Here is a 23,286-nt window from a genome sequence, read left to right as displayed (position 1 = left end):
AGTCGAGACGGTTGATGTCCCATCGGCAGTTAGCAATAAAGAGATCCAGAGCAGGCAGAAGACCAGAGCGGGGTGTCCATGAAGAAGAGGAGGGTTGAAGACGGGAGAAGGGGTCATCGGTGGGGTTGGAAGAATCCTTGCCGAAGAAGTAGGCTCGGAGACGGAGACGGCGGAAGAAGAGTTCCGCATCGTGGCGAACACGGAACTCGCTGAACTGTGGGCGAAGGGGGACAAAGGTGAGGCCCTTACTGAGGACAGAGCGTTCTGCCTCCGACAGTTGAAGGTCGGAGGGGATGGTAAAGACCATCATTTCACCTGTGAGTCGTCTGGGGTGATATACTGCGTGCAGTGCTCCCGATGTGGCCTTCTATATATTGGCGAGACCCGACGCAGACCGGGAGACCGCTTTGCTGAACACCTATGCTCTGTCCGCCAGAGAAAGCAGGATCTCCCAGTGGCCACACATTTTAATTCCACATCCCATTCCCATTCTGACATGTCTATCCACGGCCTCCTCTATTGTAAAGATGAAGCCACACTCAGGTTGGAGGAACAACACCTTATATTCCGTCTGGGTAGCCTCCAACCTGATGGCATGAACATCGACTTCTCTAACTTCCGCTAATGCCCCACCTCCCCCTCGTACCCCATCCATTATTTATTTTTATACACACATTCTTTCTCTCACTCTCCTTTTTCTCCCTCTGTCCCTCTGACTATACCCCTTGCCCATCCTCTGGGTTTCCTCCCCCAACTTGTCTTTCTCCCTGGACCTCCTGTCCCATGATCCTCTCATATCCCCTTTGCCAATCACCTGTCCAGCTCTTGGCTCCATCCCTCCCCCTCCTGTCTTCTCCTACCATTTTGGATCTCCCCCTCCCCCTCCCACTTTCAAATCTCTTACTAACTCTTCCTTCAGTTAGTCCTGACGAAGGGTCTCGGCCTGAAACGTCGACTGTACCTCTTCCTAGAGATGCTGCCTGGCCTGCTGCGTTCACCAGCAACTTTGATGTGTGTTGCTTGAATTTCCCGCATCTGCAGAATTCCTGTTGTTTGCGTCGGTAAATAAATGTCTGACTGAACTAATGCATCTGCCTACACAGTGTCCATATCCCTCCACTTCCTGTACATCCATGCGCCTAAGTGCCTCTATCATCTCAGCCTCCACAACCATCCCTGCAGCGCGCTCCAGGCACCCCCAATCTCTGTGTAAACAAATTGCCTGCACTTCTCCTTTGAACTTATTCTCTTTCACTTTAAATGCATGCCCACTGGAATGAGACATTGCCATACCAGCTGCTTACCCCTATCTACGCTTCTCATAGATCATAGAATCAGAGAGCACTACAGCACAGAAACAGGCCCTTCAGCCCATCTAGAACTGTTATTCTGCCTTGCCCCATCGGCCCAGACCCGGACCACAGCCCTCCACACCCCTCCCATCCATGTACTTATCCAAACTTCTCTTCAATGTTGCAACTGAACCTGCAACCACCACTTCCGCCAGCAGCTTGTTCCACTCGCAACACGCTCTAAAAGAAGAAACTCCCCCCGCCCCAGTTCCCCCTTAAACATTTCCCCTGATACCCTTAACCCGTGACCCCTAGTTCCAGTCTCACCCAACCTCAGTGGAAAAAGCCTGCTTGCATTTACCCTGTCTATACCCCTCATGATTTTGCATACCCCTTTCAGAGCTCCCCTCAGCCTCCACCGTTGCAGAGAAAGTTTGTCCGGCCTCTGCTCATAGCTCATAGCCTCTAGTCTTGGCAGCATCCTGGTAAACCTTTGATGGACCTCACGGTCAGCACAGGCTGGCTGGACCGCAGGGCTTGTTCCCCTGCTGTCTGAGCATTGGTCAGTATCATGAGCAGTTTTGGCCCACCTATCTAAGAAAGGGTGTGCTGGCACTGGAGAGGGTCACAGAAATGACCGTGGGAATGAAAGGGTAACATAGTGTCTGAGGAGCATTTAATTTCTCTGGGCCTGTACTCACTGGAGTTGAGAAGAATAAGGGGGGGATTTTCATTGAATCCTACCGAATATCGAAAGAGGACGCAACCTCAGAATAGAAAGATGCCCCTTTAGAACAGAGATGAGGAGGAATTTCTTTAGCCAGAGGGTGATGAATCATTGTCACAGACAGCTGTGGAGATCAAGTCATTTAGTACATTTAAAAGGACTGATCGGTTACTGATTAGTCAGGGTGTCATGAGTTACAGGGATAAGGCAAGAGAATGGGGTTGAGAGGGAAAATAAATCAGCCACACTGGAAATGGTGGAGCAGACTCGAAGGCCAAGTGGCCTAACTCGGCTCCTACATCTCACAAAGAGGAGAAAATCTGCAGATGCTGGAAATCCAAAGCAACACACACAAAATGCCGCAGGAACAGCAGCCAGGCAGCATCTATGGAAAAGAGTACAGTCGAAGTTCGGGGCTGAAACCCTTCATCTGGTCCTGATGAAGGGTCTCGGCCTGAAACATCAACTGTTTACTCTTTTCCATAGAAACTCCCTGGCCTGCTGAGTTCCTCCATTATTTTGTGTGTGTTGCTCCAATGTCTCATGGGCAAAGGATTGGAATATGGGATAGTGTCGCAAAGTGTATAGTCATACATTTGGGATAGGAAAATTTTTAATTGGGGAAAGGCAAATTATGAGGCTGTAAGGCTAGAACTTGCGGGTGTGAATTGGGATGATGTTTTTGCAGGAAAATGTACTATGGACATGTGGTCGATGTTAAGAGATCTCTTGCGGGATGTTAGGGATAAATTTGTCCCAGTGAGGAAGATAAAGAATGGTAGGGTGAAGGAACCATGGGTGACAAATGAGGTGGAAAATCTAGTCAGGTGGAAGAAGGCAGCATACATGAGGTTTAGGAAGCAAGGATCAGATGGGTCTATTGAGGAATTTAGGGAAGCAAGAAAGGAGCTTAAGAAAGGGCTGAGAAGAGCAAGAAGGGGGCATGAGACGGCCTTGGCGAGTAGGGTGAAGGAAAACCCCAAGGCATTCTTCAATTATGTGAAGAAAAAAAGGATGACAGGAGTGAAGGTAGGACCAATTAGAGATAAAGGTGGGAAGATGTGCCTGGAGGCTGTGGAAGTGAGCGAGGTCCTCAATGAATACTTCTCTTCGGTATTCACCAATGAGAGGGAACTTGATGATGGTGAGGACAATATGAGTGAGGTTGATGTTCTGGAGCATGTTGATATTAAGGGAGAGGAGGTGTTGGAGTTGTTAAAATACATTAGGACAGATAAGTCCCCGGGGCCTGACGGAATATTCCCCAGGCTGCTCCACGAGGCAAGAGAAGAGATTGCTGAGCCTCTGGCTAGGATCTTTATGTCCTCGTTGTCCACGGGAATGGTACCGGAGGATTGGAGGGAGGCGAATGTTGTCCCCTTATTCAAAAAAGGTAGTAGGGATAGTCCGGGTAATTATAGATCAGTGAGCCTTACATCTGTGGTGGGAAGGCTGTTAGAAAGGATTCTTAGAGATAGGGTCTATAGGCATTTAGAGAATCATGGTCTGATCAGGGACAGTCAGCATGGCTTTGTGAAGGGCAGATCATGTCTAACAAGCCTGATAGAGTTCTTTGAGGAGGTGACCAGGCATATAGATGAGGGTAGTGCAGTGGATGTGATCTATATGGATTTTAGTAAGGCATTTGACAAGGTTCCACACGGTAGGCTTATTCAAAAAGTTAGAAGGCATGGGATCCAGGGAAGTTTGGCCAGGTGGATTCAGAATTGGCTTGCCTGCAGAAGGCAGAGGGTGGTGGTGAAGGGAGTACATTCGGATTGGAGGATTGTGACTAGTGGTGTCCCACAAGGATCTGTTCTGGGACCTCTACTTCTCGTTATTTTTATTAACGACCTGGATGTCGGGGTAGAAGGGTGGGTTGGCAAGTTTGCAGATGACACAAAGGTTGGTGGTGTTGTAGATAGTGTAGAGGATTGTCAAAGATTGCAGAGAGACATTGATAGGGTGCAGGAGTGGGCTGAGAAGTGGTAGATGGAGTTCAACCTGGAAAAGTGTGAGGTGGTACACCTTGGAAGGACAAACTCCAAGGCAGAGTACAAAGTAAATGGCCAGATACTTGGTAGTGTGGAGGAGCAGAGGGATCTCAGGGTACATGTCCACAGATCCCTGAAAGTTGCCTCACAGGTGGATAGGGTAATTAAGAAAGCTTATGGGGTGTTAGCTTTCATAAGTCGAGGGATAGAGTTTAAGAGTCGCGATGTAATGATGCAGCTCTATAAAACTCTGGTTAGGCCACACTTGGAGTACTGTGTCCAGTTCTGGTTGCCTCACTATAGGAAGGATGTGGAAGCATTGGAAAGGGTACAGAGGAGATTTACCAGGATGCTGCCTGGTTTAGAGAGTATGCATTATGATCAGAGATTAAGGGAGCTAGGGCTGTACTCTTTGGAGAGAAGGAGGATGAGAGGAGACATTATAGAGGTGTACAAGATAATAAGAGGAATAGATAGAGCGGATAGCCAGCGCCTCTTCTCCAGGGCACCACTGCTCAATACAAGAGGACATGGCTTTAAGGTAAGGGGTGGGAAGTTCAAGGGGGATATTAGAGGAAGGTTTTTTACTCAGAGAGTGGTTGGTGCGTGGAATGCACTGCCTGAGTCAGTGGTAGAGGCAGATACACTAGTGAAGTTTAAGAGACTATTATACAGGTATATGGAGGAATTTAAGGTGGGGGCTTATATGGGAGGCAGGGTTTGAGGGTCGGCACAACATTGTGGGCCGAAGGGCCTGTACTGTGCTGTACCATTCTATGTTCTATGTTCTATGTCATGAACTTTGGTAGATGGAATAAAGGCATAGACTATTTTATAAATGGAGTGTAAATTCAGAAATTGGAAGTGCAAAGGGACTTGGGCATCCTCATGTAAGATTCCCTAAAGGTTAGCTGCAGGTTGAGTAAAACAAATACAATGTTAGCATTCATTTCAAGAGGACTAGAATATAAAAGCAAGGATGTAAAGCTGAGTCTTTAGTAGTAGGAGAGCAATCACTTGGATTGGGTATGATGCCCTCCTAAGCGAAGGGGTTGTCGATTAGTGGGTGAAGAGGCTGATTCGGGATTCACATCCAGGATGTTAAGGTGGACGCCCTTAATGGAGAATACCTATGCGTGTCGCTGTTTAACGCGGGGAGTCTGAGGTTACATAGGCATGCGGTGCTTGACGGAATGGTGTCAGGGCACAGTGGCATGGAATGCAGAATGACCGGGGACCCTCCTCAGCAGCAGATTTCCTGCACCTTCACTCTACCATTATGATGTGTCATCACCTTCCACCAGCTCCACCACCGAGGCCCTTATAAAGCATCGGTCAGACTGCACATGGAATATTGTAAGCGGTTTTGGCCCCTTTATCTAAAAAAGGATGTGCTGGCATTGGAGAGGAACCAGAAGAGGTTTATGAGATCCTGGGAATGAAAGGGTTAATGTGTGAGGAGTGTTGATGGCTCTGGGCCTGTACTCGCTGGAGGTTAGACGAATGGGGGATCCTTATGCCTCAGAAACATTATCTTAAGGTTTAGTAGCAACTCCCACCTGCCTCTCCCTACGTGCCACCACCTCCAGGGCTTTCCTGGCAGAGTGGAGCTCATTGCTGAGGGCCTGGTTCAAGCTCTGGGCCTGGCTGCTCCTCTCCAAGGCTCCCTGCTCTGCCTGGTCCAGCTCGGAAGTCAGCATCACCACCTTGCGGGCCGCTTTATCCTTGATCGACTCCAGTTTCTCCAGCGATTCCCTAAGCCTCTGGATGGTCCGGTCCTGCTCCCTGTTCTTTGCCTGGGGAGAGAATCACCATTGGAAATCTAGTCCCTGGAGTTAATGCCCATCCCCATCACAACCTCTGCCCCATGAGGCATTGGGTTGTGGAGAGGGCAAGGCGGCTGAAGAGAACTGCCAACACCAGGTGCCCCTACACACGCGTGTACGTGGATGTGAATGTATGCACACTGAGCTACATTGTGTGGCATGTATATATCTATATCTTAATATGCAGGATGTGAGAAAGCATGGTGTTCCTCAGTGTATCGATGAGCCCATGTATCAATGTGTATCTATGAAAATGTGTGTAACTGAGGGTACACATATATCTGTGTGTGTAAACGTGTGTATCCATGGGTATCTGTGTTTTCCATCTCCCAAATGGATCTGTAGATCCCTTCTGCAACTCCTTAAACAGGATCCCCTCACACTTATTGAATCTACACTGGATCCCTCAATGCTGGATTCCCACATCAGATCTCCAACACCAACCCCCACATCAGATCCCTCCTGTACTAGACCCCCCACCCCACGATCTCCCCACACAAGATCGCACCCATACCAGATCCCTCCGACGAAAGATCTCCCACACTGTATCCCCTCCACACACCAGATGCCCCCACACAAGGCCCCTTCCACACCGGAACCCCTGCCCCCTTACCTTCAGAGCTGTGATTTCCTCGTTCTTCTCTCTCAGGCTGCGGTTCTTCCTCTTCGCCACATCCAGCTGTCCTTGCAGCCTTTCCACGTCCTTCCGCAGCTCGGCCAGCCCACCACCCTGCCCATCCCGGCCCGGCGGCTCCCTCCCCTCCAGCTGGCTGAGTCTGTCGGTCAGGAGCTGGACGTGCCGCTTACTGCTGGCCAGCCTCTCCCTCTGAGATGTCACCTGTCAGTGAGAGGTGGGAGTGAGCCAGGGGGACCACTGCAGTGACACACAAAGGGTGCTGGAGGAACTCAGGGTCAAGCAGCATCTGTGGTGGGAAATGTACAGTCTACATTTTGGGTCCAGATCCTTCTTCTGGGCTGAGTACACCAGAAGGATCTCGGCCAGAAACACCGACTGTCCATTCCCGTCCACAGATGCTGCCTGACCTGCTGAGTTCCTCCAGTGTCTTTGTGTGTTGCTCCAGACTCTAGTATCTACAGCCTTTAATGTCTACAGGGAAATCACTGCACGAATTACGTCCGTTACCCCACAAACAGTCCCCGATTAGTTTGTCAGAGCAAATCTATTCCATACTTTACACCAGGGGTGGGGGTTTGGTAGCATAGCACTCGCTGTTACACTTAACAGCATCAGCATCTGGGGTTCAATTCCCATCACTGTCTATAAGTAGTTTGTACCTCTCCCCATGGACACGTGGGTTTCCTCTGGGTGCTCCAGTTTCCAAAGCCATACAGGCTTGGATTAGTAAGTTGCGGGCATGCTGTTTCAGCACCTGAAGCATGGTAACACTTGTGGGCTGCCCCCAGCACATCCTCACACTGTTGACGCAAACAACACATTTTGCTGTATGTTTCAATGTATGTGTGACAAATAAAGTGAATTGTTATCTTTTCTATCATTCTCGACGTCTCTCTCTCCCTCTCACCCGTACTGCCTTTGAACAGAAAACCCTACAAACAGTAGTGGACTCAGCCAAGTACATTACGAGTAAACCCGTCCCAACCACTGAGCACATCTACATGAAACATCGCCGTAGAGAAGCAGCATCCACCATCAAAGATCCTCACCACCCAGGCCATGATCTTTTCTCGCTGCTGCCATCGGGTAGAAGGTACAGGTGCCTCAGGATTCACACTACTAGGTACCTAGATGGGAAAAAAATGGAGGGCTACGTAGGAGCACCCACCCCCAGTGCAATGTTTTGAATAGATCCGCCCTCAAAAGCTAAGGGAAGTATTAGAGTGATCTTGAAGCAGGCTAAAAGGTCTACACAACCACATAGTGGGTCAAGGGGCCTGTACTGTGCTGTTCGATGTTCCAGAGAGGGGAAAGATTTAAAAGGGACATGAAGGGCAGATAGAAGGTGGTAGGTACAGGGAACAAGCTGCAGGAGAAAGAGGTAGAGATAGGTATCTTCATGTTTCAAAAGACTAGTACTCTATGACATTTGGACAGGAACATTGGACATGGAGTAGGACCTTCGGCCCATGATCATGAAGGCAAGTTAAACTAGAAAGATATCAAATGCAGGCAAATGGGGCTAGCTTGGGTGGGTGAGTTTGACGTGGGCGAATGGGGCCAACAGATGTGCTTCCATAGCAATGCACCCAAAATGCTGGAGGAACTCAACAGGTCAGGCAGCATCTATGGAGGGAAGTTTTGGGCCGAGACCCTCCATAAGGACTGGGGAGGGTCTGTGTGGGTCTTTTTCTGTGTGTCTTTTTCTGTGACTCATAGCTGGATCTAAATTTCTCGAGCGATGTGAATGAGTCTTTTAAATGAATGGTTGAACTTTAAGCTGGGAGATGCAGCGATCTGATGTGTTTTTCTGCAAGTTTAAACCTTTGGCGCCTTTCCAAAGGAGGGGGGCACGTGAAATCTGAGCCATAACAACATTAATGCATATTATTTACCTCAACCCGATGGCTTTAGCCTAATCAGTGAGCCTTGTGTAACAATACACCTAACCAAAGCGGATGCAAAAAGCCAAACCTGGGGACCTTTTACTGTGTTGCTCTTCCTCAGCCCATCAATTACTCAAAAATGCAGTGATATTTTTCTTCTGGGGTCAATACAGCATATTAAATGTCACACCTGCAGCTGTTGTACCTGCTATAACCCTCAGAGAATGGATTAACAGAGCAGAGCCCTTTCCCTCTCTCTGGTAAACATCGAGGCAAGTGGGTGAGAGGGGATGGGTTCACGTCAGCAGCACTCCTCTCTGACCCCACGGAGGTTGAAGCAAATTTGAAGGCTTGGATTGGAGTGAAGAATCGTGGAAAATTATTTTTAAAGTACTCCATGTTCTAGTCTAACTAAGTGCTTGTAAAGGCGAAGATTACAGTTTATTAGAGGCTTCAGCCTCTCGAAGTGAATAGATCACCTGTTCAAAGCCTGCAAGCTGTACAAAGTGGGTTTAATTACCTCCAGCAGCTCAGCCTAAATGTTCTTCGAGGGAAGCTGACTGATCCTGGTTCCATGTATTGAACATAGAATACAGGCCCTTCAGCCCGTGATTGTGGAGACAACTTAAACTAATTTCATCCGCCTGCATGTGATCCACATCCCTCAATTCCCTGGATCTTAAACACATCTTAAATGCATTTGCTAAAGGCACACTAATTTACTAAAATTGATGAGAGTCATAATCATAGAGCACCACAGGACAGAAACAGGCTCTTCAGTCCATCCAGCCTGTGCCCAGTCTCATCCATCTACACCTGGACCACATCCCTTCATATCGCTCCCATTCACCTGCTTATCCAAACTTGCTTAAATGTTCTAGTTGAACACACATCAACTACTTCCACTGGCAGCTCGTTCCACACCTGCACCACCTTCTGAGTGAGGATGTTATGGTCTTACAGGAGATTCTTATGGTCTTATAGGAGATTGGAGATGAGAGGGAAAATGGATCAGCCATGATGAAATGGTGGAGCAGACTTGATGGGCCAAATGGCCTAATTCTGCTCCTGTATCTTATGGTCTTAAGTGTCCCCTCATGTTCCTCTTAAATATTTCACATTTCTCTCTTAACCCATGACCTCAGGTTCTAGTCTTACCCAACCTCAGTGGAAAAAGCCTGCTTGCACTTACCCTATCCATACCCCTCATAACTTTGTATATCAAATCTCCTCTCAATCTCCTACACTCCAGGAGATATAGTCCTAAACTATTCAACTTTTCCCTATAACTCAGGGAACTTTCCTATCGCTTTTTTTTCTTCATGGCTAAATTTGTAAAATGCTCATCATTAACAATTACCAAACCTTGCCATCCCTGCCTTTGTTCCTCCATGAACATTGTGCCCCTGACTTCGGGCTTTTAAATGACTCCCAGGTGTTTGATGGTTTGGGATCTTTCTCTGAAAATACAGTAGAACAGTACAGCACAGTACAGGCCCTTTGGCCTACGATGTTGCGCCGAACCTTTGACTCTAAGATCAATCTAACGCTTCCCTCCCACATAGACCTCCACTTATCTATCATCTGTGTGCCTGTCTGAGAGTCTTTTAAACGTCTCCACCACCACCCTGAGCAGGGTGTTCCATACACTCTCCTCACTCTGTTTATCCACCCTATACCTTCCTCTAATTATCTTAAAACTATGCCCCCTCGCGGAAGGTATTCCTACCCTGGGAAAAGGTCTCTGACTATTCACTCTATCAACGCCTCTTATCATCACGCACACCTCTATCAGGTCACCTTTCATCCTTCTTTGTTTTAAAGAGAAAACTCCTAGCTTGATTAGTCTATCTGCTTTCCCTAATTGTGGCTTTTTCACAACACCTTCACTGCAAACTGCCTCATGCTGTGGTCAACAAGAGGATGAAAAGGAGATGACAATCTGCACATCGATACACAACGTGATGTGTGCCTGATACCAGGACATAGGCAGCTACAAACTGTTTCCAGCAAGCAAACCGTGCAGCTTTGACTTAGAGCAAATCACCATCTAAACTCCCCTGTCACTTGCTCCCACGGCAGGGTCAGCCCAGTTCAGTTGCAGAGTAAGCCTCCCTCTACACCGTCCCCTCCACACTCCTGGGGCAGGGGCAACACACAGATTAGAAACCACTCTGCATTATCCTATCAGACACTCCGAAAATGAGAAAGACCTGGCTTAGACACAGAGTGAAGCTCTTTCTGCCCTGTCCCATCACACACTCCCAGCATCAGACACAGAGTGAAGCTCACTCTACACTGTCCTGTCACACACTTCTGGGGCTAGACACACAATGAAGCTCCCTCCACACTGTCTCACTGTCCCCATTACACATTCTCGGGGTCAGACACAGATGAAGCTCCCTCTACACCATCCTGGCACACACTCCTGGGGTTAGACACACAATGAAGCTCCCTCCACATTCTCCAAACACACACTCCCAGGGTCAGATACAGAATGAAGATCCCTCTGCAGTGCCCCATCACATATTCCTGGGGTCAGACACAGACTGAAGCTCCCTCCACACTATCCTGACACACACTCCTGGGGTTAGACACACAATGAAGGTCCCTCCACATTGTTCCATCACACACTCCTGGGATCAGACACAGAGTGAAGCCATCTCCACACTGTCCCAGCACACACTCCCAAGGTCAGATACAGAGTGAAGATCCCTCCACGGTGCCCCATCATATATTCCTGGGGTCAGACACTCAGTGAAACTCCATCCACACTGTCCCAACACATACTCCCAGCATCAGATACAGAGTGAAGATCTCTCTACACTGTCCCATATTCCTGGGTTGAGACACAGAGTGAAGCTTCCTCTACACTGTCCCAACACATACTCCCAGCATCAGATACAGAGTGAAGATCCCTCTACACTGTCCCATATTCCTGGGTTGAGACACAGCTTCCTCTACACCATTCCATCCCATTCTGGGAGGTCAGACACTCAGTGAAGCTCCCTGTAAACTATCCTTCTAAAAACATGGAAATAGATTGTTACTTGATGAAGCATTTTGTAAATAAAGCCATATTCTTGGATAAAGATGATTCCAAATTGGTTCGATTTAACAACACACTAGAAACAGACTGTGAATAGGCTTCACTTGCTGACTTTGGACTAGGGCTAGGGGGTTAAGGGGTTAAGGTGTGCACAGTTGTGTGACCTCGGGTTCTCGGGAGTTATCATTATAGTGAAGCCGTTCTCTCTGTACCAACAGCAACAGTAAACAGCAGGCAGCTGCTAGGTTGGACTGTGACCTTTTGCTGCAGGTTCTGTAGGAACGCGTTGCTGTCGTCTGTCCTCTCCCGCTCAATCTCTGCCAGCGCTCGAGCCCTGGCCAGCAGCTTCTCGGCCTGGTCCTCCAGGTCATCCATCTGCTCGTCTCGCTCCACGTTCATCGCTTGGGCTAGCCCATGCAGGAATTTGGTGTGCTGAGAGAGAGCAAAATAACATGAGAGATTCTCAAGGGCAACAGAGAACAAAAATAAGGTGCAGGGTCAACAGGGAGAGGCAAAACTCGGGCTTGCCAACTGGCTGAAATCATGGTATAGTGTTCCTGCACTTCACCAGCCTCCTTCCCATCACTCAGTCTTCACCCCAGGAGTCTCCCTGTAGCACCATTAAGCATATATGAAGCTGTATAAAGCTTTGGTTAGACCACATTTGGAACACTGTATGGCTGCCCAATTACTGGAAGAACACGGAGGCTTTGGGGATAGTGTCGAAGAGGTTCACCGGGTTGCTGCCTGGATTAGAGAGTCACAAACAAGAGAGAATCTGCAGATGCTGGAAATCCAAGCAACACACACAAAATACTGGAGGAACTCAGCAGGCCAGAAAGCATCTATGGGAAGAAGTAGAGTATTTTTTTTCATAGATGCCCCTGGCCTGCTGAGTTCCTCCAGCATTTTGTGGATTAGAGAGTTTTAGCTTAAGGAAGAGGTTGGACAAACTTGGGTTATTTTCACTGTAGTGGCAGAGAGTGAGGGGAGACCTGGTTCTAAGATGATTAGAGGCATAGATAGAGTTGATAGTCAGACTCATTTTCCTCAGGTGGATATGTGAAATACTTGAGGACATAGATTTAAGGTGAGGAGGGAAAGTTTAAAGATATGCGGGTCAGGTGAGAGTGGTGGGTGCCTGGAATGCATGCCATGGAAGCAGGATGCCACGTAGGAAGGATGTGGAGGCTTTGGAGAGGTTCACCAGGATGATAAACACAAGATACTCAGCAGATGCTGGGAGTCCAGAGCACCACACACAAAATGCTGTTCTTGAACGGGAAGCTCTATCCCGAGAACAGATACGGCGGAGACGGAGGAAATGAGAAAAGGGAATAGTGTTTTCACAAGTGGCTGGGTGGGAAGTGGTACAGTCAAGGTTGCTGTGAGAGCCCGTAGGTTTGTAAAAGATAACAGAGATGGAGGGAGGGAGAGAGAGAGATGAGGGGGGGGGGGGAATCTCATTGAAACCTATTGAATGTGCCTCCAGAGAGAGAGAGAGAAGAGGTGTCCAAGGTGGACCAAATAAATTTAAGGGCAGGGTGGAAGTTGAAGGCAAAGTTGATGAAATTGATGAGCCCAGCAGGAGACTGCAGGAAGCATCACCCATGCTGAGCACAGAAAAAGCTGGGGACACGTTTCCAGTGAACATGGACTGTTCGACGTAGCTGACCAAAAAGCAGGCACAGCTGGCACTGCCTGCATCAGAGGGTATGAGCTATAAGGAGGGGTTGGATAGAATTGGATTGCTTTCACTGAAGAGGCAGAGACTGAAGGGAGACCTAATAGAGGTGTATAAGGCTATGAGAAGCTCAGATAGAATCGACAGCTGGTTCCTATTTCCCAGGGTCGAAATGACTAATAGAGGGCGCGCATTTAAGCTAAGAGGGGGAAATTTCAAAGGAGATGCGTGTGGCCGTTTTTTTACATAAAGACTGGTGGGTGCTTGGAATGTGCTGCTGGGGGTGGTGGCAGAGGCATTTAAGGGCTGTTAGACAGGCACATGAATGTGCTGGAAATGGAGGGATATAGATCGTCAGAGCTTTCATTTTAAGAGGACTAGAATGATGAGGTCAGACCACATTTGGAGTTTTGTGAGCACTTTGAGCCCCATATGTAAGAAAGGATGAGCTGGCATTGGAGAGGACCCAGAGGAAGTTTATGAAAGTGATCCCGGGAATGAAATGGTTAATGTATGCAGACCGCTGAATGACAATAGACAATAGACAATAGGTGCAGGAGTAGGCCATTCAGCCCTTCGAGCCAGCACCACCATTCACTGTGATCATGGCTGATTATCCACAATCAGTACCCTTTTCCTGCCTTCACCCCATATCCCTTCACTCCGCTATCTTTAAGAGCTCTATCTAACTCTTTCTTGAAAGAATCCAGAGAATTGGCCTCCACAGCCTTCTGAGGCAGAGCATTCCACAGATCCACAACTCCCTGTGTGAAGAAGTTTTTCCTCAACTCCGTTCTAAATGGCCTACCCCTTATTCTTAAACTGTGGCCTCCGGTTCTGGACTCCCCCAACATCGGGAACATGTTTCCTGCCTCTAGTGTGTCCAATCCCTTAATAATCTTATATATTTCAATCAGATTCCCTCTCATCCTTCTAAATTCCAGTGTATACAACCCCAGTAGCTCCAATCTTTCAACATATGGCTCTGGGCCCGTACTCACTGGAGTTTAGGAAAATGAAGGGGGGATTCTCATTGAAACCTATTGAATGTTGAAAGGTCTAGGTAGTGTGGACATGGAGAGGATGGTTCCAGTATCGGGGGAGTCCAGAACCAGAGGGCCATGCCTCAGAATACAAGGACATCCCTGTAGGTCAGAGATAAGGAGGAATTTCTTCGGCCAGAGGGTAGTGAATCTGTGGAATTCATTGCCGCAGACGGCTGTGGAGACCATGTCACTGGGATATTTAAAGCAGGGGTTGATAGATTCTAGATTAGTAAGGGCATCAGAAGTTACAGGGAGAAGGCAGGAGAGTGAGGTTGAGTGGGATAACAAATCAGCCACAATCAAGTGGGAGAAAGAACCAGACGGGTCAAACAGTGTAATTCTGCTCCTATGTCTCATGGTCGTATCATAAGGAGTTGAGGAAAATTGGATGGTGCTGGAAGATTCCACTGAAGTAGAAGATGATTCAAAACTTTAAATGATTGCTTGAGTGAGAATATGTTCCCAATTTTTATGTTCTTCTGCTGAGTGATATTTTGTGAAGCAGTGTGTTATATAACAGCATCCTCTCTGACGTTTACATTGAAGTAAATTAAATGGCAAATGAGCAAGTAGGTGAGCTAATTTTTTTTAAAAAACAGCAGTTCAAATTGATATTCCTTGAATTCATTTCAGGGAAAGATAAACAACCAAAAAGGCAGAGGTGATGAGAGGCAACGCTCTAGTCAAAGTCACTGAGTGCACTACAAGTATTGAAAACACTGCCGGCAAAATCAGCCTTCCAGAATGGCAAGTACATCCAGAGTGATTCAGGGCAAGGCCATTCAGTCCACTGTGCTTGTGCTGGTCTTTTGACAGAGCTCCTCATCACTCAACTCTCAGTGCTCCTCAGGATCAGAAAGAGAACGAGGCAGGAAGTTCTACCCTCTGAGATCTACTTCCATGCGTACCAAGGAGGGATCTCTAAACCCGTTCCCTACACACCAGCAAGATCTCTTCCCAAGGGATCCCCAGGGGCTCCACAGAACTCATTTTGAAAGGTGGCTTTCAGTTTGTGCTGGCTTCCTGAATCAGAGTCAATGTTATCAAAAGATCACAAATTCGAGTCACATCCAGAGACGAGTCCTGTGTGGAGATAAGTGTGCGCTGCATGGTCACATTGGGAGGGGTGGTACTGAGGGAGAGTCACACTGTGGGAGGGGAGGTACTGAGGGAGGGTGACACTGGGAGGGGAGGTACTGTGGGAGCGTCACACTATGGGAGGGGAGGTACTGAGGGAGGGTCACACTGTGGGAGGGGTGGTACTGAGGGAGGGTCACGCAGTGTGAGGGGTGGTACTGAGGAAGGGTCACACTGTGGGAGGGGAGGTACTGAGGGAGGGTGACACTGGGAGGGGTGGTACTGTGGGAGGGTCACACTGTGGTAGGGGTGGTCCTGAGGGAGGGTCACACTGTGGGAGGGGTAGTACTGAGGAAGGGTCACACTGTGGGAGGGGTTGTACTGAGGAAGGGTCACACTGTGGGAGGGGAGGTACTGAGGGAGGGTCACACTGTGGTAGGGCTGGTACTGAGGGAGGGTGACACTGTGGGAGGGGTAGTACTGAGGAAGGGTCACACTGTGGGAGGGGAGGTACTGAGGGAGGGTCACACTGTGGGAGGGGTAGTACTGAGGAAGGGTCACACTGTGGGAGAGGAGGTACTGAGGGAGGGTCACACTGTGGGAGGGGAGGTACTGAGGGAGAGTCACACTGTGGGAGCAGCGGTAATAAGGGAGGGTCACACTGTGGTAGGGGTGGTACTGAGGAAGGGTCACACTGTGGGAGAGGAGGTACTGAGGGAGGGTCACACTGTGGGAGGGGAGGTACTGAGGGAGGGTCACACTGTGGAAGGGGTGGTACTGAGGGAGGGTCACACTGTAGGCGGGGTAGTACTGAGGAAGGGTCACACTGTGGGAGGGGAGGTACTGAGGGAGGGTCACACTGTGGGAGGGGAGGTACTGAGGGAGGGTCACACTGTGGAAGGGGTGGTACTGAGGAAGGGTCACACTGTAGGAGGGGTAGTACTGAGGAAGGGTCACACTGTGGGAGGGGTGGTACTGAGGGAGGGTCACACTGTAGGAGAGAAGGTACTGAGGGAGAGTCACACTGTGGGACGAGTGGTACTGAAGATGTACCTCACTCACCCTCTGCCTCTCAAACTGATGTCCATCCTTGAGCAGACTCTTGGTGGCAAGTTGTCCTTCCAGGTGGCTGAGGACTTCCTCGCGATCACTCAGCTGCTCCTCGGCCCTCCGCGCTCGGCGCATCGCCTCGTGGTACAGCTTGCTCTGACTCACCACCTGCTTGTTCAGCTTCATGACCTCCTCCTCCAGCCTGGTCACCTTCTGCCAAAGACAACAGCCTTTTACATGGCGCCTGTTAAAGTCACACAGCCCTGCCCCTGCCAGCCTCAAAACCAGCCCCCACCCTACACAACACAGGAATGAGGCCTCGACACCTGAGCCGGGGATCAGATCCCAGACAGTAACCCACTCCTGGGGATCTGTTACTCAATATAAAAAACCCCAAACACTTCATCAGATCAGAATCAGGTTTAACATCACCAGCTTATTTCGTGAAATTTGTTAACTTTACGGCAGCAGTACAATGAAATACATGATCAAAAAATATAGAGAACAAAAAAACTGAGTTATATTAAGTCTATATATGTCTATTAAATAGTTAAGTAGTGCAAAAAAAACAAATAAAAAATTAATGAGGTAGTGTTCATGAGTTCAATGTCTGTCTAGAAACTGGATGGCAGAGGGGATCGCAGCCTGTAGCCCACTCCAGAGGATCTTTTATTCTGTATATAAATCCTCGAACCCACGAATTAGATCTCAGCCTGTAACCCACTCCCAGGGATATGTTGTTCTATATATAAACCCTTCAAATCCTTGGATTAAATCCCAAGCCTGTAACCCACTACCAGGGATCTGCAAACACGAGGAAATCTGCAGATGCTGTAATTTCAAGCAACACACATAAAAATTGCTGGTGAACGCAGCAGGCCAGGCAGCATCTATAAGAAGAGGTACAGTGGACGTTTCAGGCCGAGACCCTTCATCAGGACTGTCGAAGGGTCTCGGCCTGAAACGTCAACTGTACCTCATCCTATAGATGCTGCCTGGCCTGCTGCGTTCACCAGCAAATTTTACGTGTGTTACCAGGGAACTGTTATTCTATACATAAAATCTCTAAAACCATGCACTGGGTTCCAGCCTGTAACCCACTCCTGGGGATCTGTTATTCTATATATAAACCTCCCCTCCAAACCGATGGATTAGATCCCAGCCTATAACTATTTCATTCTTCACCATCTGGGAATTAATCTGAACCTCCCTCACCATGGCATTGCAGGGGCACCTTCATAGACAGACAAGAAGGGAGTGTGTCAAGAAGGGAGCTCACAGGCACCTTCTCAAGGACAAGTAGAAGGCTGGGTAAGTAAGTCTGCAGATGACATAAAGGTTGGTAATGCTTTGGACAGTGTAAAAGGTTGTCGTAAGTTACAATGGAACATTTACAAGATGCAGAGCTAGACTGAGAAGTGGCAGATGGAATTGAACCTGGAGAAGTGTGAAGTGATACACTTTGGAATTTGAAGGCAGATCACAGGGTTAATGGCAGGATTCTTAGCAATGTGGGGGAACAGAGGGACCTTGGGGTCCATGCCCATAGATTCCTCAAAGTTGCCGCACAAGTTGATAGGGTGGTTAAAAAGGTGTATGATATTGTATGTTGGGCTTCAGTAGTTGGGGGATTGAGCTCAAAAGCTACGAGCTAATGTTGCAGCTCCGTAAAATACTGGTTAGACCGCCCTCGAAATATCGAGTTCGATTCTGGTCACCTCTTTATAGGAAGGATGTGGAATGTTTAGAGATTTACCAGGATGCTGCCTGGATCAGAAAGCATGTCCTATGAGGATAGGTTGAGCGAGCTGGGGCTTTTCTCCTTGGAACGAAGGAGGATGAGAGATGTCTTGATAGAGGTGTACAAGGTGATAAGAGGCATTGACAGAGTGGACAGCCAGAGACTTTTTCCCAGGTTAGCAATAGCTAATACCAGGGGCATAATTTAAAGGTGGTTGTAGGAAAGTATACTATGAATGTCAGAGGTAGGTTTTTGTAAACACAGAGAGTGGTGGGTGTGTGGAACACACTGCCGGGGTGGTGGTAGAGGCAGATACATTGGAGACATTTAAGAGACCCTTAGACAGGCACACGGATGACAGAAAAGTGGTTTACGTGGGAGGAAGGGGCAAGATTGATCTTGGAGGAGATTAAAAAGTCAGTACAGCATAGTGGGCCGAAAGGCCTGTACTGTGCTGTACTCTTTGTTCTCTGTTCCAGGGATGGGTAATAAGTGTTGCCCGAGCCAGTGACAGCCAGATCCAGAAATGAATTGAAAAAATCTGATTCTCAGCTGTCTCTTATTCTCTGTATAAACTCCCTTTTCCTCAGTACCGGCTGATTTGATTGAATTCCAGCCTATAATTCATTGCAATAGAGACACTCTGTTCTCTCTGTATCTTTGTGTGCATGTCCCTGCTCGAATTCTGACTGGGCAGCAGAGCCATGTGGTGTGTCAACTTTGCCACTGTATAACATCACCAGCGTCAGTTGTTGATCAGTCTGTTCCAATGTATCAATGGCTTAAGTGTCCTACCTTGTAATCAGCCATTCGTGAAGCCATTCTGCGTTGGAGCTGAGGGTGGTGGGCTTAGCCTGGATTTGTTGAAGGACATTGGTGACTCACACTTGTCACGCATTAGATCATTTTGAAGCTATGTAACGGTTTCTTTCTTATTATTGCATTTTACTGAGACAACCAGCACGTGTACAGGCGTGGGGCGTGAGTATAGAACAGTACAGACTCATCGGCCTACTGTCTTATGCCAACCCTTTTAACCGACTCCAAAATCAATCTAACCCTTCCCTCCTAGATAGCCCTTCATTTTTCTATCATCCATATTTATCTAGCCAGCCCGCGGTGTAGTGGCATCAACATTGGACTTCAAGCCAAATGGTCCTGGGTTCAAATCCGGCCGGCTCCTTGCATGACTTTCCATCCGTGCTGGGTGAGCATCGAGCTAGCAATTCGCCCTCATAAAAAAGACAGATTAATGCTAGAGAAATGGCAAGGTTGTCACCCGATGCACCACAAGGCCCAGAAAGAAACAACAATATGTCTATCTATGAGTGTCTTAAATATCCCTGATGCATTTGCTTTTACCATCAGCCTCGGCAGTGCACTCCACACACTCACCGCTCTCTGTTTAAAACTACCTCTGACATCCGCAGCCCCCCGCCCGCAACCCCCAGAGAGTCACAGAATAACAGAGCACTACAGCACAGAACCCGGCAAATGCTGGACTATACTTTCCTTCCATCACCTTCAAAGTATGCCTCTTGTATCAGCCATTTCTTCCCCTGGGAAAAACCCTCTCATCCCAGGAACGCGCCGAATGGATCTCCTTTGTACTGCCTCCATTTAGTTCGAGTTCAAGTTCAAGAGTACTTGTGCTTTGCGTACACAAAAAAGACATAAAGGACGAACGATTGCACATTTGTTTGGACTCAGATAGGCTGCTGTGTCCGAGTGTGCCGCCGTTTAACCGGAACTCCAGTAACTACGGATAAGGGTCCCAAAACTGGTGTGACCACACCAACACCACATACTACTGGAAGCAAACCTCCCAGTTTCTAAACTCTAACCCCCTTGCAATAAAGGCCAAAGTGCCAAGACCTAAAGATCAGAACGTTAGTTTTATTTGTCACGTGTAAATCAAAACGTGTAGTGAAATGTGACATTTGTGTTAATGAGCAGCAGCGTCTGAGGATGTGTTGGCAGCAGCCCGCAAGCTTGCCGTGCTTTGAGCGCCAACATAGCATGCCCACAGCTTCCTAACCCGTGTTATGTTGAAGCTGAATAAGATGTTGGAGAGGCTGAGTTTGGAATATTGTGTGCAGTTCTGGTCACATGTTGCCCAGACTTGAGGATCTGGTTTATAGGCAAAGTTTGAATAGGTTAGAACTTTATTCCCTAGAATGCAGGAGAATGGGGGGAGATTTGATAGAGATATTCAAAATTATGAGGGGTATGGATAGGGAAAATGCAAGCAGACATTTTCCACTAACTAGAACATATTCAGCACAGACCAGATGGGCTGTAGGACTCTATCAAGGGCTTTAAAATGATCCATCAATCTTCTCTGTGGCATCTTGTCAAACGTCTCTTGCAAATCTAGATAAACCCTCTGCATGAAAGAGTTGTCGCTCAGGTTCCCCTCACCCTCGGGAAAAGACTGATATCATCCACCTTATCATCTCTCTCATAATTTTAAACATTTCTATTATGTCTTCGCTCAACCTTCACAAAGGTTTGTGCACTGCTTAGGGATCAGGACACTGCCTTCAGATCTGGAGACAGGATGACTCTAAGGCCAGCAAGAGCTGCGCTCTCCCATGCCATCAGGAAGGTAAAGCGTGAGTAGGCACAGAAATCCACAGACACCTTTGTGACCCCAGGGACACGCGGTGCATGTGGGAAGCTATGTAAACCAGAACAGACAGCACATGTCCACCCTGTGCATCAACGACAGCAGCACCCCCCTTCCTGATAGGGTGAGTGCCTTCTATGCATGATTTGACACAATGAGTGATGTGACGTCAAGGAAAGCCTCCTCTCCCCCTAAGGAACAGGCACCCTGTCTGGCCACAGCCAAGGTGAAGAGCATCCTACCCAGGGTAAACCCGTACAAAGCCATGGGGCTGGACAACATACTGGTCAGGCGCTGAGAGATTGTGCAGCCCAGACAAACAGAGGTAACTGTTTAAGCCATTTACCATCGCTTGCTTGGGCACTGGAACAAGAGTGGCTGCCTTGAAGCATGCAGGAACATTGGACTGTTTATTGTTTACCTGTGCTGCACACTATATGCATTTTTTGAAATATTTTATTAACTTATTGATGCTAATATTCTGTTTTATGTGCTGTGTGCGATATATGTTTTGTGGGTGCTCTGAGGTCCAGACGAACTTTGTCTCATTTGGTTGTATATATGTACAGTTAGATGATAATAAACTTGAACTTGAAATTAGCTTGTCTGATATCTTAGAAATATTAGAGATGTCTTCCATAGTGGGGGCTGAATATTTATTCAACATTTCTGGATTCTTTGTTTGCTGTTATTAAGTCACCAGCCTCGTTCCCTAGAGGTTCTGCACTTACCTCAGCCGCCTTCTTCCCATTTGTATATCCAAATAAACTTTCACTATTTGTTTTAATTCAACACATCTGCCATGGCAATGCACTCATCACATTAATGCCAAAGTTACAAAGTTAAACAGAACAGAAAGAAGCCTTCCAGCCCAACTTGCCAATGCCGACCAAGATGTCTATCCAAGCTAGTTCCAATTGGCTTTATCTGTCTAAATGTCTTTAAAACATTGTAATTGTTCACACCTCCTCTATTTCGTCTAGCAGTGCATTCTACACACTCACTACCCTCCTTTCCATTCCCATTCTGATATATTGGTCCATGGCCTCCTCTCCTGCCATGATGAGACCAAACTCGGGTTGGAGGACCAATACCTCATAGTCCATCCGGGCAACTTCCAAACTGACAGCATGAATCAATATCTATAACTTCTGTAATTTCTCCTCCTTCCCCCTTTTCCCTATTCTTACCCCTTCTCTTTTCTTCACCTGCCTCTGGTTCCCTTCCTCCTTCCCTTTATTCCATGGTCCACTGTCCCCTCCTATCAGATTCTCCTTCTTCTGCCATTTGCCTCTTCCACCTAACACCTCAAAGCTTCTTACTTTATTTCCCCCCTTCTCTGCTCACCCACCTCCCCCTCACCTGTTCTCACTCCACCCCTTTCCCACCCTCTTATTCTGGTTTCTCCCCTTCCTTTCCAGCCTCGATGAAGGTCTTGACCCGAAACGTTAGTTGTTTATTCCCCTCCACAAGTGCTGCCTGAGTTCCTCCAGCATTTTGTGTTTGTTGCTCTGAATTTCCAACATCTGGGGGGTGGGAATCAAATTAAAGAGACTAGGAGAGAGGAGATTAGTTCACAACAGGGGGATGGGAACCAGTGCAGAGAGACAGAGGGGTGTAAAATGAGGGTAGAAGCAAAAAGTAGTAAGGTGAAAAGTAAAAGTGGCAGGCCGGCAAATCCAGGGCAAAAATCAAAAAGGGCCACTTTTCATCATAATTGTATAAGGGCTAAGAGTGTTGTAAAAGCAAGTCTGAAGGCTTTGTGTGTCAATGCAAGGAGCATTCGTAACAAGGTGGATGAATTAAAAGTGCAGATTGTTATTAATGAATATGATATAGTTGGGATCACAGAGACATGGCTCCAGGGTGACCAAGGATGGGAGCTCAACATTCAGGGATATTCGATATTCAGGAGGGACAGACATGAAAGAAAAGGAGGTGGAGTAGCATTGCTGGTTAGAGAGGAGATTAACGCAATAGAAAGGAAGGACATTAGCTGGGAGGATGTGGAATTGATATGGGTAGAGCTGCATAACACTAAGGGGCAGAAAACACTGGTGGGAGTTGTGTACAGGCCACCTAACAGTAGTAGTAAGGTTGGGGATGGCATTAAACAGGAAATTAGAAATGCGTGCAATAAAGGAACAGCAGTTATAATGGGTGACTTCAATCTACATATAGACTGGGTGAACCAAATTGGTAAGAGTGCTGAGGAAGATGATTTCTTGGAATGTATGCGGGATGGTTTTTTTGAACCAACATGTCGAGGAACCAACTAGAGAGCAAGCTATTCTAGGCTGGGTATTGAGCAATGAGGAAGGGTTAATTAGCAATCTTGTCGTGAGAGGCCCCTTGGGTAAGAGTGACCATAATATGGTGGAATTCTTCATTAAGATGGAGAGTGACATAGTTAATTCAGAAGCAAAGGTTCTGAACTTAAAGAAGGGTAACTTTGAAGGTATGAGACGTGAATTAGCTAAGGTAGACTGGCAAATGATACTTAAAGGGTTGACGGTGGATATGCAATGGCAAGCAATTAAAGATCGCATGGATGAACTACAACAATTGTTCATCCCAGTTTGGCAAAAGGATAAATCAGGGAAGGTAGTGCACCTGTGGCTGACAAGGGAAATTAGGGATAGTATCAA

The 23,286-nt window shown here is 47.6% G+C and overlaps 1 protein-coding gene across 2 annotated transcripts in view; it reads right to left on the bottom strand.

The window, feature by feature from the left end:
* The window catches only part of LOC134345245 (coiled-coil domain-containing protein 170-like), a 125,045-nt gene that overhangs the window by 3,556 nt on the left and 98,203 nt on the right, over positions 1-23,286 (bottom strand). For both annotated transcript variants that reach the window (XM_063045623.1, XM_063045613.1), the window contains exons 9-12: positions 16,281-16,481; positions 11,670-11,843; positions 6,453-6,677; positions 5,573-5,809 (exon numbers count right to left, since the gene is read on the bottom strand). In XM_063045623.1, the coding sequence (XP_062901693.1) occupies positions 5,573-5,809; positions 6,453-6,677; positions 11,670-11,843; positions 16,281-16,481 (837 nt within the window). The remainder of the gene's footprint in view (positions 1-5,572; positions 5,810-6,452; positions 6,678-11,669; positions 11,844-16,280; positions 16,482-23,286) is intronic.

The sequence above is a fragment of the Mobula hypostoma genome, chromosome 1 (assembly GCF_963921235.1).
Source record: "Mobula hypostoma chromosome 1, sMobHyp1.1, whole genome shotgun sequence".
NCBI lineage: Eukaryota > Metazoa > Chordata > Chondrichthyes > Myliobatiformes > Myliobatidae > Mobula > Mobula hypostoma.
Note: the sequence above shows the minus strand (reverse complement) of the source record. Positions and strands in the feature narration are given on the sequence as shown.